The 17,294-nt window shown below is 44.2% G+C and overlaps 1 protein-coding gene across 1 annotated transcript in view; it reads right to left on the bottom strand.

Moving 5' to 3' along the window:
• Nucleotides 1-1,039: 1,039 nt before the first annotated feature.
• Nucleotides 1,040-17,294, bottom strand: part of LOC144825363 (NXPE family member 2-like) — a 255,453-nt gene continuing 239,198 nt past the window's right edge. The window contains exon 5 of the mRNA XM_078684149.1: nucleotides 1,040-1,614. Coding sequence (XP_078540275.1) covers nucleotides 1,079-1,614 — 536 coding nt within the window. The 3' untranslated portion in view covers nucleotides 1,040-1,078. The remainder of the gene's footprint in view (nucleotides 1,615-17,294) is intronic.

A 17,294-nucleotide genomic window follows, 5' to 3' on the forward strand; every position in this document is an offset into this window, starting at 1 on the left:
GAGCATTGCACCACATACATCAATGCTATAGTTAGGCCCTCAGCCAGCTGTAGGTTGGCAAAGGAAGGCAGTTCGCGCAGAGCTGATTGTTTGAATCCGTGATTGTCCCAGGACAGTCTCCACCACTTGAATGCACCTCTCTGCCCATCAAGGGCACGATTCCAGTTTTATGTATTAAAAACAACCATGTTAGAAAATGCTGCCCGGAGAGGATGTTGGACCCGATTCACAGAACTAACTTAAGACAACATCCTAAACTTACTACCATTTTGGTATTCATAGAAGGTACTTACTCATTTCGGTATTAACAGAAGTTAGGAGTCCTAACTTTAGGACTCCTAAATGCCTTCTGTGAATACCGAAAGTATTAAAATTCGGATTTTTCTAACTTTACTACTACCAAACTGAGAAAAACCACAATTTTAAGACTTTCGGTATTCACAGAAGGCATTTAGGAGTCCTAAAGTTAGGACTCCTAACTTCTGTGAATACTGAAATGAGTAAGTGCCTTCTGTGAATACCAAAATGGTAGTAAGTTTAGGATTATGTCTTAAGTTAGTTCTGTGAATCGGGCCCAATGTGTCTAGATGTTAGAAGCTTGTTGCTGAATGAACAATGAAACAGTACATTCTCAGATCATGTATTCTGTCTAAACATGTACTAAATGTGCAGACTAAATCCAAAGACAAGCTAATGAATATAAAGCAACATGTACAGCGTACTCCTAGAATATGGTTGCAAAAGCAAATGTACAATGTGTAACTTTGCAACGCAGCGGCAGGCTAATAACGTCTAAAACATGAAATCAAGAGAGAACCAAAGTAGGTTCAAAAGGGAATCGCCATAAAACTCTACTTCATGATGGTTATCCATAGGACAGTGACATGCGGACTCTGTAATGGACCAAAAGTCTTCACCCAAAAATCTACAATAAATATAAAAAATGTACCCAATGAACCAATGTTTTTGATCTCCTGGTTTTCTTGGTGTGCTAGTCCTTCATCCTTGTATTATGTAAATTACAAAGTGGTCTAGGCACAGTGTAAACGTGTGTAGCCCCCAGTCTTCTGTCTGTGTTTCAACAGATGTATGCAAGGAATTGGTTGACTTCATTTTGGATGACAATCGGCGGAGGATGTACATTATTTGAAGCGGCGGCTATAGTCATGTCCCACGCGTCCACAGTTGCAATGTTCAAATCCTGCAACAGGTTGTTCAAGATTTTGTACTGAATGTAGCCATGGAAGTCACTCAGACATTCAAAATAAACTGTGTTAGCAGCAGTATTCTCAGTTTTGAGGACGATTTTTGTCTCTGGGCTTCTTAGAAGTAGTTTCTCAATGGCTTTGCGGACGCCGATCGCTCGCGCGATGAAGATGTGCAGAGGGAAGGCTCTGAAATGTGCCCCAAATGTAAGGGTGAGCACTGTTTGTTTATTCCCTCCAATATGATCAATATGTTCAGGGATAGCCTTGTTACCCGCACATTTATGGAACTCTTCATACAGGAATGGAAGCCCATGGACTCGGAACTGGAGTTTGATGTTCCTGGAGGTGTCCACCATTAGATAAGTCTTGATCCATCCGTCGCCGTACAGGTCAAGATCCTTTAGATCTGAAATGTGAAAAGAAGACATTAAAACAAGTTGGAACCTATTGACAGAAATTTCCATAAGGAATGTGGAAACTAGGTCTTAGGCATTTAGAAAGGAAGATGCCTAAAGGAAGAAAGCAAGTTGTTACAAAATATTAACTATGTGGAACCGAAGGCCTCCTGAAAGTAGGAATTCAAGGCACGGTTCCGTGACTAAATATCAAGGGTCAGAATATCAACTGTCCAGAATATCGATTCAAAAATATCGAGGGACCGAATATAGAATCTCTATCTACAAACAGGTAAGTACTAAAATATTGAGTACAAAATATCGATAGTTAAAATATAGTTAACTAAAATATCGAATTTTTTAAAAGTATTCAAAATAATATAAAAGTAATAAAATAATAAACACAATTAAATAAAACATAGTTAAAATAATTTTAAAAAGCTTAAAATGTAAAAACAAATGTAATGTAAAAAAACATACTTTTTAACATATATATTTACTTAATAATATTATTTAAAAAATTATTAATCCTAATTATAAAATATTTAAAACATAATTAAAAATATATTTTTAGATATATATATAAATAAACCTATTATATAAATATAACAATAACTAATATATAATAATTTACATAATTAAAGCAAGTCTTTTTACGTTAATTAATTATTACATTTATTAAAATCATTAAATATAACAAAATTAAAAACATTACATAACTAAGAGAATAAAATTAGTATTCATACTCCAACAAGTGCAAAAGTTGAGAATTTGTTGGTTAGCGAGAGGGTAAAAATTACTATTCCCACTCCAGTGAGTGCAACGGTAGGGAAAACGTTGATAGCGTAGGGGTAAAAATTACTATTCCCACTCCAGTGAGTGCAACAGTAGGGAAAGTGTTGGATAGCGGGTAGGTAAAAATTACCATTCCAACTCCAGTGAGTGTAACAGTAGGGTAAGCGCTGGATAGCGAGAGAATAAAAATTACTATTACCACTCCAGTGAGAGCAAAAGTAGGGAAAGTGTTGGATAGCGTAGGGGTAAAAATGACCATTCCCAATCCAGAGAGTGCAACAGTAGGGATAGTGTTGGATAGCGTAGAGGAGTAATTTAGTAGACGCAATCCTTAAATTTAATTAAAATTAATTTAAAAAAAAATTATTATTTACATTAAATTTACTTCCCACTATTTCCTATCATAACCGTTACCTCCAATAATCTAAAATAATAATGAATTAACATAATTAATTAACATTTCATTAATTAGCTAATCACAATTAACATAAATATAAAAACAATGATAGATAAATTAATTAACACAATTAACAGTATAAAATAACGTTGATTAAGTATTATATAAATATTAATACAAATATATTTTTACATATTTTAATAAACACCATACTCCCCTATAAACACTCAACACACTCCTGAAAAAAATAACATAATTAACATATTAATACATTAATTAACAATTAGTAATATTCAATTAATTACTAATTAATAAGAATTTACACAATTTGCATATTTATCAATTAATAAAACACTTTTATGAATAACCTTTTAAATATTGAATAATAAATTCATTAACGTAATTAGCAATATTAATTATTAACCATAAAATTATTAATTAATACTTTTTTAAAAATTTAAATTAAATTGCTTCCCAGTCTAATCCCCTATAAACCCACAACCCGCTACAGAACTAATATACGCAAAAATTAATTACCAATATTAATTATTAACCAGAAAATTATTAATGTATTTTAAAAATTAATTTTAATTAAATTACTTCCGACCCTTTGCCCCTATAAACTCACAACCCTCTACGAAACTAATATACGCAAAAATTAATTACCAATATTAATTGTTGGACTTGGCCCTTCTGGCAGGTTCACCCCTGAACTTTTTGTTTTTTGTATGTGACCTGTGGATGGTGATTTTTGGTTCCTGCGCACTTTCACTGTGTCCCAGTGGAAAGTGCGTGCGCACTCTGAGTGCGTGTGGTGAGATAGGCCTACCCTCCCATAGGAATGTATGGGGAATGTATGTGTCCCTGGTAGTTCCTGATGCGTGGGTTGTGCATGCCCGAGTTTGGTATGTGCAAACTCATGAGATTGAATGCTGCGCAATGATATGTGCGGCGGGAATGTGTCTAGTGTGAAAGTGCCACTTCCAGACATGGGTGTGCGTGTGCAGTGAGTGTGCTGGCGTGTGATTGGCTGGAGCTGGCTGGTGAGCCTGGCTCCAGGAGTCTGGATGGGTCTGCCCCGGTGGTGAGTGTTGAGATTAGCATGTGTGATGTGAGGGAGTGGTGCACCATGGGACCTGAATAGGGCTGGGCTTTCCCCACACAATGCTGGTTCCGCCCCCTGTGGTGCGACTGATGACCCTAGCCTGACCAGTGAATAGGAAGGGTGGCTGGGCACATCTCAGTGCTCCAAAACCAGCTGCGACTGGTTTGCCCCCACCCTGCACCCTGAGACAAAGGGAAAAGGTGTATAAAAGAGGGGCTGTGACCCCATGAAAATTGTATTTTCCTGGGTCCTATCTAAAGGGGGGCTGCTGCTGCTGGGCGCCAGGAGGACCGCCACTGGCTAGGAGGACCCTGTGAGCTGGCTATGAAGGGCCTAGCCTTGCCCCCCCCACCTCCTGAAGGACTTTGTGCTGGTCCCTGGATGTTTGGGACCCTAGAGCCTGGAAGCGCTTGATTTCTGTCTAGCGCTGGGAGTGCTTTATTCTTACTTGGACCTTTGTTTGTGCTCTTAGCGCCTGGGAGCACATTACTTCTCCTCTAGCGCATGGGAGCCCTTCACTTGCTAAAGCCGGTGCCCACCCGGCATTGCCCTGATAGATTGCGGCCTGGAGGGTGCCCAGCCCTCATTTGACCAAAGCGCCACCGGTGAGTGCTGGGGGAGGGCCGCCGCGCTGCCCGCGGTGACCCGGAAGGGCTGGAGGCGGAAGGCGGAAGTCCCGCCCCTCCGCCGTGGAGCAAGAAGGAACCTGCCACGGGTGTACCAAGCGGGGCTCTCACGAGGGAGGGCTCCGGCCCACTTGCTGAAAGGCAGGAGTGCGAGGGAGCCTTGGAGGCTCCAGAGAGAAGTGACTGCACCGTGGAAGCCGCCCCGAGTTCCAGTGGCAAGCCGGAGACGAGACCAGACCCAGCGCGACGTCGCAGCCTCCGCCTTAGAGCCCGGTGAGTGTGGACGGGTGGGTGGAGAGCTCCGGGCCTGGCCGTAGAGCCTGAGAGGCTCCCCTAGTTCTGTGGTCATTGAGGGCGGCACTGTGTGGCAGAGGGCTGCTCCCCCGAAGTGCCGCACCTTGAGTTGGAACCCCCAGGGGCTCCGGGGGCCATTGTCATTTTGAGTCCCCAGGAGGGGGAATCCAGCAAAGCGGGGGCATTCTTTCTCCAAGTCCCCAGGGGGGTGGGACTCCTCTGATTTCTCTGCATCTTTGTGCCAGAGCCCGAGAGGCTCTAGGCGCCCCATTTGGTCTTAGAGCCCACGGGGGCTCAGGGGGCACATTTGTGATTTAGAGCCCACGGGAGGCTCTTGGCTCACTTTGTTTATGTCGAGTCCACGAGGGACTCCAACGAGGGCCATAATGGTTTTACAAGCCTGCGAGGCTCAAAAAGCGCACATTGTTGACGAGCCCTGAGAGGCTCTTGGGTGCCACATTTGCTCGAGCCCAGAGAGGCTCAGGGGGACATTCTATTTGTTTAGGGCCACGAGGCTCCAGCGTTGGCCCCAGTGCCTCCACAGCTGCCCAGCACTTAGTGGGCAGCTCCTCCGTTTAGGCCCCCTGACATTTGGGACAGTCACTGGTTGTGGCCTTATGATGATTTTTGAGAATTGTTCTTTGCTGCACCTCTGAATGTGTTTTTGAAGCATCATGTACCTTGTTCTTATACCGCTGAATGTATGTTTATGCATCATGTGTTTTCCTGCCCTACACCTCTGAATGTTAGGATGCATCATGTGTAAAATGTTCCTATGCCTATACCCCTAAATGTATGGTGATACTTAGGTGGTTGTTTTCTCCTAGTACAGGTGTTACTAGTGAGGTCCTGGTTCCCTGCGTAATATTCTCCTAAGGTGGTTAGGGTTGCGTAGGTGGTACTTACCGGTTACCAGTAGTTACTGGTTGTGTGCTCTATTTTCTATTTTTGTGCTAAAGTGATTATTCTATGTTCTACCAAGTGCTAGTTCTAAACGTGTTTATTCTTGACAGTGGCGTCCGTGGCCCTGTCCCATGTACCTTGTCCCCTGTAAATTCTGCCCGTGCCTATGGCACCTTGTAAAGTGTGTATTTATTATCTAATGTGTTTTGTACAATACAAAAGCTATTTTTACATATAACCTTGTGTAGCGTTTCCTTTTTGGTGGGCCTTGGGTGTTTTTGCTGGGGGTGCGTGCGCAAACACTTAACACACATTGCCTCCGAGTTTAGCCTTACTGCTCGTGTCACGTTACCAAGGGGGCGAGCAAGGGTTATCTTGGCGTGTAACTCCCTTGACCTGACGTGGGAATGGTGGTCTCTGAGTGACTTTGGCGCAAGCCCTGGCCAGCCAGGGATCCCATTTCTAACATTAATTATTAAACAATAAATTATAAATTAACACATTATATATTTTTTAAATTTAAATTAAATTACTTCCCACCCTAGTCCCCTATATACCCACAACCTGCTGCGGAACTAATATACGCAAAAATGAATTAACATATAATTCATTATTTTAAAAAAAATGTAATATATATCAAATAAAATGATATACTTTTAACACATATACTAACATGTAATACAATAAAAAAATGATATAACATTCTATATTATGATATTCTATATTATACCATACTATATAATGACATTCGATATAATGACATTCGATATTATTTACCTATATTTCGATTTTATATCCAACTATATTATGCCACTTCTATATTCTGTCCTCTCGATATTTTTCATTCGATATTATGTCCTCTCGATATGTTTTATTCTAAATTTTGGGTGTTTAGCATCATTATAATCTATGTTTTCAATTATTATTTGCTTGAAATTAACATCCGTGTGTGATAAACAGATGTTAATAAACATAATATAGGTCAGAGTTTGGAAAGCATTGCCCTGAAGGATGTGTCTATCTCTAGTCCCCGCATAGGTTTCTATAAGTCACATTGGGATACCTTGTGCAAACAGGAATAATTGATTCTGAAATCACAAGCTATTCGTTAAGATCTGTTCAAATAACTGGGAGTTCAAACAGTATGATCGTGTAGCCAACACAGAACCCTCTCCCACCAATCACACCGTTTTTCCCTCACTGAGCAATGGCCTTCGTGGACCATGTGAGAGAAAGGCAGTAACTACTTCGAACACTTTTATAAACCATGTGCCTTCACCTGGCCATTCTCAATCATAAGCAGGGCTACGACTAGTTCATGTCCATTATCCCACTGCACTGTGCACTCATTCACCCACCAAACTATTCTATCTCATGATCCTAATAGAAAAGAACACTGACCAAACTATGTCTTCCCTGGTCTCTGAGAAAAAAGAGAGGTACCCTTTTCATACACTCCCTTAAATCAAGCAACACGGACAAAGCCATGTTGTCTCATGTCCCTGTGTCATAAATTAACAGCGATTAGGTTTGCATTCGCTGAAGCTAAACGAGTTTTCATTGTTATGTTGCCCGTTTTCGGAGGCCATTTTGTATTTCTATCCTCCATTTTGTATGCCTTACATTACCTCGTGCTCGCCATCTGCTTTGTCCTACCTCTCTGCTAGTTGCCTGCATATTCTGTCTAGTAACAAGCTCTATTTAGCTTGTGTTTGAAATACACACATGCGCGATCAGACCACATCTGTTTCTGATATTTCACTGTCAAGAGATGTTTACTCCAAACTGGACAAACCGTTAACTCCTCCCACTTGTTGAATGTGCACTGAAAATGCCTTTATATGGAAAGAAAATCGTTCTGTATCTGTGCCGTCTATTCTCCGAGCCCCTGCGTGGGTATAAAAGAAGGACCATGTGCCTTCCGTTCGGTGTGCTACTTCATGCATTGCTGAAGGGTGTTGTTTGAATGTACCACCACCCCGTGGGGTCTTAATAAACTTGTCTTTTCTATTCCAGTTTCCGTGCCAACTTCTATTCTAAGGTATTGAGAGTTATTAGCGGCGTATCTAGGCCTACTGGAAACCGATACCACAAATTGGCGCCCAACGTTGGGCTCATCGACAACTCGCAGCACGAAGGACTGGTCGAGACGAAGGATTGGAAACTCGCTTTGGACGTGATCCCTGCCGGAGGAGACGCGAGTCTTGGCATCTACGGTGGTTTTTCCTTTCTTTCCGATCTGACCATCCAGGTGGCGCCGGTCCTCGACTGTGATCTTTTTCATTGGTTCTCCGTGCAGTGACCGTTTGGTCGATTCGAAGAACTTGGCAGTTGGAATCTGGACACTAAGAGGATTGGTAAGCTTTTGATTGGTAGGATAGTCTACTGACACTTAGGTGTCGATTCTGATCCGGTAAAATGCGCTCCGAATGGTCGTACGGAGAGTTTTTTCCCCGTACGAAACGTATCCGTAGACGTCCCGTACGTACGATGAAGTACGATCCGTACTAGGTGCCGAACTCCGTACGAGTCGTACAGGACTCCGTACGACTCAAATCTCCATACGAATCTCACTCGGAACCCGCTGTACGCGACATCGCGGCACGTTTTTACGACCCAGCAAGTACGATTCGTGTCGGGTACGCGCCGTACGACCCTTTTCCTACGGGAGCCGAAAACAGTCGTAAACGCAGAAACAGGTACGGAACGCCCCCCCGGGTACGGCACATACCCCCCATGATCGCAGGGGTACGCGGCGTACTCCTCTGGTCATGCGGGGTACGTACCGTACACCCAGCGTACATGGGGTACGCACCGTACCCCATGTACAGTGGGTGTACGGCACGTACCCCATGTACGCTGGGTGTACGGCACGTACCCCGCATGACCACAGGGGTACGCCGCGTACCCCTGCGATCATGGGGGGTACGCGCCGTACGGTGTGTAAGTGATCGTGCGCTTTTCCGTACGAATCGACGTGTACCGTACGAATCGCGTACGGGTCGGCCGATCGGGATCGGAATCGTCCGGTCGTACGGCGTCTGTACGAGTCGTACGGAAACGGCTCCGGATACGATTCGTACGCCGGATTATTTTACCGGATCGGAATCGACCCCTTACTGTGGCTTTTTGTATTTGTATGATTTAGCTAACGTTTGGTCTATGTTTTGTTTGAGAATATCTGCATTGCAATTCACATAGGCAGATAATGAGGAGATATTTCTCTGTCTTCATATTTGTTTGAACAGCGCAACATATGTAAAATACCTTAAGCGCTACTTTGATTATAATATTGCATATTTTGCAGTATTTTTGGCATGCCTGTTTTCAGCGCACTTAGAAGGATGTGTTGCTTTTGTAGTGGTACCAGTTTAAGATTAGATGAAGCACATCCGGCTCCCCCAGAGGGGACTCCTAATAGGGAAATGTTCGTTAACTATGGTCTCCCTACCATAATGTATAGTACGCTATGGAACAAATACACTAAAAAGGATCCTGAGTTACGCTGGCCAATGGGTCATTTGATTTGCGAAAGATTCAGTATGTGGAGCACTGCATGTTTCAGCGAAAGTCTAGACAAGATATGTTTGATTGTGTGCGAATATGGGAGAAAGTGGTACGTGAGCGAATGAAGCGTGAGCAGGCCTTAGCTGAAAAGGAGCCACGGAAGGCTGCTCACGTCAAAGCTTTACAGCTACAAGATAAGGAAATAAAGGAGCAAAAAGAACAAGAGAAAAGGGAGCGTAATTTGCAGATTAATGGTCAATTCGCTGTTAGACAACCTCTTTATCCTGTCCTTAATAATCAACTCGATGATTTTTCGTTATTAGATCGTTCTCCACCACCGTATGCCTTGCCTTCGGCCCCTGCCGCGACCGACAGGAAATCCTCTGAAGATCGGGATAAAACACGAGACACTCGCTCCATGCTTTCTACTTCTCGTTCTGCTGAGCTAAGATCTACTGCTCGTAAAACTAGTCTTAATGTTGCTTCCGCCCCTGATATTCTAGAGGGTGTGAAGGCTTGGTCAGAAAAAGAGCAGTTATATTTTACGGACATTTTTGCTGGAGAAGTTGTCGATCGGTTTAGGAAACATTCGATTGTTTTAGAACCTAAAGATATAGGTAAGGTATCCTGTGGCTGAGATTTGCTTCTGCGCCTCGCTGCTGGTCGCGCTGGTTTGCGCGCTCTTAGTGCATTCCACTGCAATATTTTAAAATACCCGTTTTTTGGATTTTATTTATTTTCATTTCTACTTATTCCTTGTTCTTATCTCCGCTCCTGCCCCCTACCTTGGACCATAATTTCCTGGAAAAACCACCGCTGTTGGCGGGTCCGGTTCCGGGGAGGTTGTGGGTGCTGAGTGACATCTTGCTTTGGGAATGGGAGTGTGAGCGCCATTTTGGAGCGTCCATGTTATCTGGGACGCGGAGAGCACGCTATTTAGGGCGAGCACTACGAGGGGACAGCCTGGTAAGGTATCCTGTGGCCGAGATTTGCTTCGGCGCCTCGCTGCTGGTCGCGCTGGTTTGCGCGCTCTTAGTGCATTCCACTGCAATATTTTAAAATACCCGTTTTTTGGATTTTATTTATTTTCATTTCTACTTATTCCTTGTTCTTATCTCCGCTCCTGCCCCCTACCTTGCACCATAATTTCCTGGAAAAACCACCGCTGTTGGCGGGTCCGGTTCCGGGGAGGTTGTGGGTGCTGAGTGACATCTTGCTTTGGGAATGGGAGTGTCAGCGCCATTTTGGAGCGTCCATGTGATCTGGGACGCGGAGAGCACGCTATTTAAAGCTCGCTTGTAGCGTGCAGCGGTGACGCGCAGCGGAAGCGCCTTCCCTGCGCCTGAGTCGTGCCAGAGTCCTGCTCGTCTGCGCTCGTCAGCGTCTCGGAGGTGTATGAGGTGGGACTCTGGCTCTTTTATTCTGGTCTGTTCGTGTTTTTATCTTTTGGTTTGGACTCATTATGATTGTTTACAGCTCCGATGAGCTGCTTGCTCTGCGCGACCATTCTCCTTTGTGCCAATGTGTATTTCCGGGAGGACGCCTCCTGAGGAAAGGCTGTCCGACTTGTGGGTGGCGGCCTGTTGTGTCGTTGGTAACGGTGCTGCCACCTCCTACTCAGTACTGTCAATGTGCTCTCCTGAACACCAGATCCCTTGGCAGACATTCAACGGACATCTGGAATCTACTCTCTGACTCTAAAATTTCTTGCCTGTTTTTAACAGAGACTTGGCTCGGGGAAGGCTCAGGCCCTGACTTGGCCAGTGCCTTACCCCCGAATTACACCATCTTAAGGAAGGATAGAGTTGGGGGTAGGGGAGGGGGAGTGGCCCTTATTGTGGATAAGGATCTAGTGTGTACTTTGTTTCCTGTTGAGAACATCTCGGGCTGTGAAGCCTTGGGCTTTACACTTGGCCTTTCGCCTCGTCAGACGTGCACTGGGCTCCTTGTTTATAGACCGCCCGGGCCCATTGGTACGTTTTTTGACGACCTGCAGGCAGCACTTTCTGTACCTTGTATGCGATCGGCGCATTGTATTTTGTTGGGGGATTTAAACCTTCATATGGACATGATAGCGGATCCTGATGCGTCTAAATTGCAGGATATTACTGCGCTGCTTGGCCTTGTTCCTTATATTGACAGTCCTACCCATAATAAAGGCCACACAATTGACCTAAGTTTTTCTACTAGGCAGATTGCCGTGTCTCTGCCACGTCCAGTGCTATGGTCGGATCATTTTATAATAAATTTTGGCATCCCTTATGTGACCATGATTGGCCAGAGAGTACAGAAGGGTGCGATTCGACAATCAAGATCTTTTCATCTAATTATGGCGGAAATGTTGTCAGACGCCCTTCGTCTTCATCCTTGTGAGCTTACAGACGACCTGGAATCCAACTTAGAGTTGGTTCATGGATGGTTGAAAGCTAGATTTGATGAGTTAGCTCCAGTCAGGTCAGCCAAATCAGCTCATAGGCATGTGTCCGCCCCTTGGTTCACTCCTTCATTACGGAAAATGCGCCAAGAGTGTAAAAAGGCCGAAAGAGTGTGGCGGCGCAAATATGAGTTTGAGGACAAATTAAAATATCGTGATGCTATTAAGCTTTATCACAAACACATTTCTGAAGGCAAAAAAGAATATCTTGAGCGCAGAATAGATGAAGTGGATAATATGAGTAGGGAACTCTTCAGAATAGTAAAGGAGTTTGCTTCCCCTGCTGCTTGTTCACCTTCTCACTCTCATACAGAAGTGTGGATCAGTCAACTTGCAGATTTTTTCGCACACAAGATTAAGACTATTCAGGAGTTTTTCCCATTGTAGATTCCAATGTGCCGGCATATAAACTGATCTCTTTACCTTTATTAGTGGAAGAGAAAGGGCCCATACTATCGGTCTTTCCGCCGATGTCTTGTGCCACCTCTTATGATCTTCTGTCCCGGCTTCAGTCTGGCTCACCTCTGGATCCTTGTCCAGCGAAATGCCTGGGTAAAGTGGTTTCAGCGATTAACACCTTACTGAACCCCCTGCTTAATCTCTCCCTGAGTACGGGAGCGGTTCCTCAGGCATGGAAACACGCGTTGATTCTGCCGCTACCTTATATCCCCTGGTGCAGGCTAATTATAGGCCGATCTCCCTGCTTCCTGCTCTGGCGAAGGTGGTTGAAAAACATGTGCAGCTCTCGATCACCAACTTCATCGAGAGCAACAACATCCTCCATGATTCGCAGTCTGGCTTCCGTGCTAATTTTAGCACGGAGACAGCTCTTCTGGAGGTCACCGAAGCTATCAGGGAAACTCTTGATCTTGGGGGAAAGGCTATTTTAGTCATGCTTGATCTGTCCGCGGCCTTTGACACCGTCCCACATGACGGTCTCCTTTTAAGACTCTGGGAGATCGGGTTTCGTGGGACGGTGTTGGATTGGTTTAAATCCTTTCTATCGGGTCGTCGACAGGTGATCTGGGCACCCCCGTTCTCCGCTGAAATGCCGCCGCTAGAGGTGGGGGTTCCCCAAGGGTCTATTCTGAGCCCCACCCTTTTTAATATCTACATGGCCCCTCTGGCAGGGGTAGCGGAGGCGTTCGGTGCCCAGATTATATCCTACGCTGATGACACCCAGCTCCTGTTTACTTGCAGGAAGGGAGAGGCTTTTGATGGTGCCAGGATCAAAGACTGCCTGAGTGCGTTCTTTGCTTGGTTTCAACGGCACAGCCTGAAATGCAACTCAGATAAGTCTGAGCTGCTTTTCTTTGGGTGCGCACCGGATCCTTGTTGGAAATCTTGGTGGCCCCAGGATATGTTTCCTCCTGAGAAGGCGTCGACACAAGCTAAGAACCTTGGTGTAGTGTGTGATGACGGCCTTTCTTTCAGACCTCAGATCATTGGGCTGTCGGGGAAATGCTTTGGCATCCTGCGGATGCTTAGAAAATTTCTCCCGCTGCTATCTTTGCAGTACAAAAAAATCATTGTTCAGGCGTTAATTGGATCACGACTCGACTACGCCATTGCCCTATATTTAGGATTGCCTAAATATCTGCTTGCCAGGCTGCAAATAGTGCAGAACTCGGCGGCAAGAGCCATCTTTGGCCTTCCACGGAGAGCAAGAGCCTCGGATTTGCTCAAAAGGCTGCATTGGCTGCCCATCGCTAAAAGAATCGCATTTAAGATTCTTACTTTGGCGTTTAAGGCCCTTCATTCAATTGGCCCGAACTACATCAGGAAGCGCATGGCTTTCTATGCGCCGCGGAGGACGCTGCGGTCGGCCGGGTTGGCCTAGGCCGATGTGCCGCCTATTAGACGACCCGGGTTGGGAGGACGGTCCTTCCGGTATTTGGCGGCATGCCGCTGGAATGAGCTCCCTGTCACCCTTCGGAAAGCCAACAGTCTCCTTTCCTTTAGAAGGGAGCTAAAGACTTGGCTTTTTTCTGCATGATTCTTTGGACCACTGTGAGCTGCTGTGTTGTGTTTTTCAGTTTCAGGTCTCTTTGCCAAAGCGCCGGGACACCCTTTCGGGTAGCCGTGCGCTATAGAAGAGATAGTACATACATACATACATACATACATATAGCAGATGATTATAAGAATATGCGTAATGGTGTTTTTGTCCTCTCACAGGCAGCGGATTTCTTCAGGCGTCTGATTAAACTACGTGATGAGGCAACGACTGCGGGAGGAAAAAAAGGCAGCAGATCCAGCTACGCTTTCGTCTCCAAACAAAGCAGTGGAAGCCTCTATCTTCGGATCAGATAAGAACCTGATAGTTCATGCAAAGCCCATGCCGGAAGCCGCACCTTTGTATATTCCTCCTAGAGGCGAAGGGACAGATGCTAGTAAAGATTCTGTCGATGCAAAGGGTTATTTTGTTTATAATTGGGTTTACACTCCTTGGAATAGAGCGGATGTCATGGCTCTTTAAAAAGCGTTGGCTGATCTGCGGAAAAATCCAGCAGATTTTTACGGAGAAGTAGAGGGTGCTATTAGTTCTTGTATTATGACATAGCCTGATATTGATTTGTTTTTCGGATTAATATTACCCCCTGATATGTGGAGAACTATTCGTAAAATTGACGTTCAGGTAAATTTAGGGGCAATCTGGAACTATATAGAACAGGGGGATAGGGATAGGGAACCTGCACGTAATCCGTGTAAATTGATTCTAGATCTCCCAGTGGCTATTTTGACTAAATTAAAAATTGGTTATCCCCCCTAAAAAGATAGATTGGACCATGTTAGCCTCGTGTAAACAGAAAACAGATGAATCAGTTTCAGATTTCTTTACACGTTTTGAGGAAGCTTTCCACGATTTTAGTGGTCAATCATTAACAGATGACACGGGTAGGCATCTGTTTGTCGATAAATACGTTACAAACCTATGACCGGAAATAGCTAGGCGTCTAAAAGCTAGTGAAAGTTCATGGACTACTTTGTCTCCAGCTTCTCTTTTAACTATGGCTAAGTACTATGAGCGACAGGAATTAGAGGCGAAAGGTAATGAGGATAAAAAGACTAAAGATTTGAAAACAAAGGTTATGATGGCACAACTTATGTCCCGCCTGCTAGAGGCAACGATAGAGGTAGACGTGGATCTTATGGTCCATCTTTCCTCGTCCTAATTTGTCAGTTGACCATTGTGTGTATTGTAAACAGTTTGGACATTGGCTTTCCGACTGTCCAGTGTTACGTGCACAGCAAAATCAACGTGGCCGAGGCTTATGCATAGGATTGCCTAGGATGCGGTAAGGAATCAGTTGAAGTTCCAGTAGATCAGAGGAGTCCCTATATTACAGCACATGTTTTGGGTTCTACTGATCAGTTTCTGGTTGATACAGGAGCTTCTCGTAGGGCCTTATCTAAACAAATGGTTCCGAGGGCTCCCCTGTCTGGCTCGACCATTACATCGATAGGGTTCGATGGAACACTTTCCCTTAGCCCATTGTCACAACCACTTCCATTCTACATTGATAAGTTCACTGCTCCTTGTCCATTTTTGTGTCGCCGAATACACCAGATAATATTGTGGGTCTTGACATGTTAAAACATTTCAGAGCTACACTACGTTGTTGCTCCGAAGGGGTGCGTGGTATTTTGAATGAGAATTACCCTATGGTTGAAAGATTTTGTCTTGTTAAAGAGGATGTTTCATTAGCCTCACTCCCGAGTGTTTCGTGGGCCACTTCAGATACTGATGTAGGACAGATGGTTATTCCAGCAGTGTGTACTAGTGTCAAGGAGGGTGCCTTGTTACCCAGGGTATCGCAATATAAAATCTCACGAGAAGGTGAAGAAGCACTAACACACATTATTCGAGACTTGATTGAGGTTGGGGTTGTAGAAGAAGTCCCTTATAATGTTTGCAATAGTCCTATTCTTCCCATTTTGAAAAAAGATACTGATACTAGGATCTATTGATTTATCATAGATTTGCGGGAAGTGAATAAGATTGTAGTACCACAATATTCTGTGGTCTCAGATATAACAACACTACTCACTTTGGTTCCTCCCACATGGACCACGTTCTCTGTGATAGACTTGAAGAACGCTTTTGTTTTGATCCCTAATCATACTGATAGCCGATATTTGTTCGGTTTCACTTTGAATAATCGTTTGTATAGATTGTGTAGAGTTCCTCAAGGCTATACTGAGAGCCCAAGTATTTACAGTCAAGCATTGAAAAGGCAGCTTGATTCTTTTGATTTACTTAAAGGCGTGGCTCTCATTCAATATGTCGATGACATTTTGTTGGCAGCCGATAGGCCTGAACAATGTGAAGAGAGTACTGTATCTTTGCTTTCTTTTCTTGCTACACACCACCATAAAGTGTCACGGAAAAAATTGCAATATTGTAGACTGAAGGTGACCTACTTAGGTCATCTTCTGTCTAAGGAGGGACGTGCATTGACACCAGATCATATTCAAGCGATTTTAGATACACCAGTGCCTTCCGCTCAGAAAGATGTTCGTGCTTTCATTGGTCTGACTTAATTTTGTAGACAATGGATATTAGGATTTTCACACATTGTAAAGCCTCTGTTAGCACTCTTGACGAAAGACACTCCAATTCCCCTTCTGTGGACAGATTAATGTCAGAATGCTTTTCATCAGTTATGACAAGCTCTTTGCTCTGCACCAGTGTTAGGCACACCAGATTATACGAAGACCTTTACACTTTATGTACACCAGAAAGATGGATGTGCATTGTCAGTTTTAGTGCAGACACACAGTGATAAGCAGCTCCCCTGTGCATACTTTTCAGTGGTTCTGGATCCTGTTGCTCGAGGGTTGCCTGGGTGTTTCCGATCAGTTGCTGCAACAGCTGTGTCTATACGTCAGAGTGAAGGGATAGTTGTATCACACAAACTATTGGTACTAGTACCCCATGCGGTAGATGATCTGTAAATCAAACTAAAACACAGCATTTAACTAGTGCTCGTCTGACAGGATATGAATTAATATTGCTAGCGCCTCACATAACGTTGAAGAGGTGCGCGACTTTAAATCCAGCCACTTTGTTGCCATATCCTGTTACTGAGTCGCAGTCAAATGAATCACATGACTGCATTTTTCTTACTGAGGAACAGACAAAGGGTCGAATTGATCTACAAGATACGCCCCTTCCAGATGTAGATGGGAAACTGTGGGTTGATGGATCATATTTAAAGTTACCAGATGGAACGACTTCAGCCGCGTACGCAATCACAACACTTGAGACAGTGGTAGAAACAGCTCGCATACCACAGAGGTCAGCCCAAGCAGCTGAATTAATAGCTTTGACAAGAGCATGTGAGCTCAGTGCTGGTTTATGTGTGAACATTTATACAGATAGTCGCTTTGCCTTTGGAGTGGCCCATGATTTTGGCTTACTCTGGAAGGAAAGAGGGTTTCTAACATCACATGGGATACAAATAATGCAAGGAGAATTGGTACATAACCTTTTAACTGCAATGACATATTCAAAGAAAATAGCGATTGTGAAATATAGTGCACACAAAAAGGTGATTGATAAAATAGGACAAGGTAATGCCTTTGCTGACCAAATAGCTCGTGAGACTGCGATGCGACAAAATGTC

The sequence above is a fragment of the Lissotriton helveticus genome, chromosome 3_1 (genome assembly GCF_964261635.1).
Source record: "Lissotriton helveticus chromosome 3_1, aLisHel1.1, whole genome shotgun sequence".
NCBI classification, from domain to species: Eukaryota; Metazoa; Chordata; class Amphibia; order Caudata; family Salamandridae; genus Lissotriton; species Lissotriton helveticus.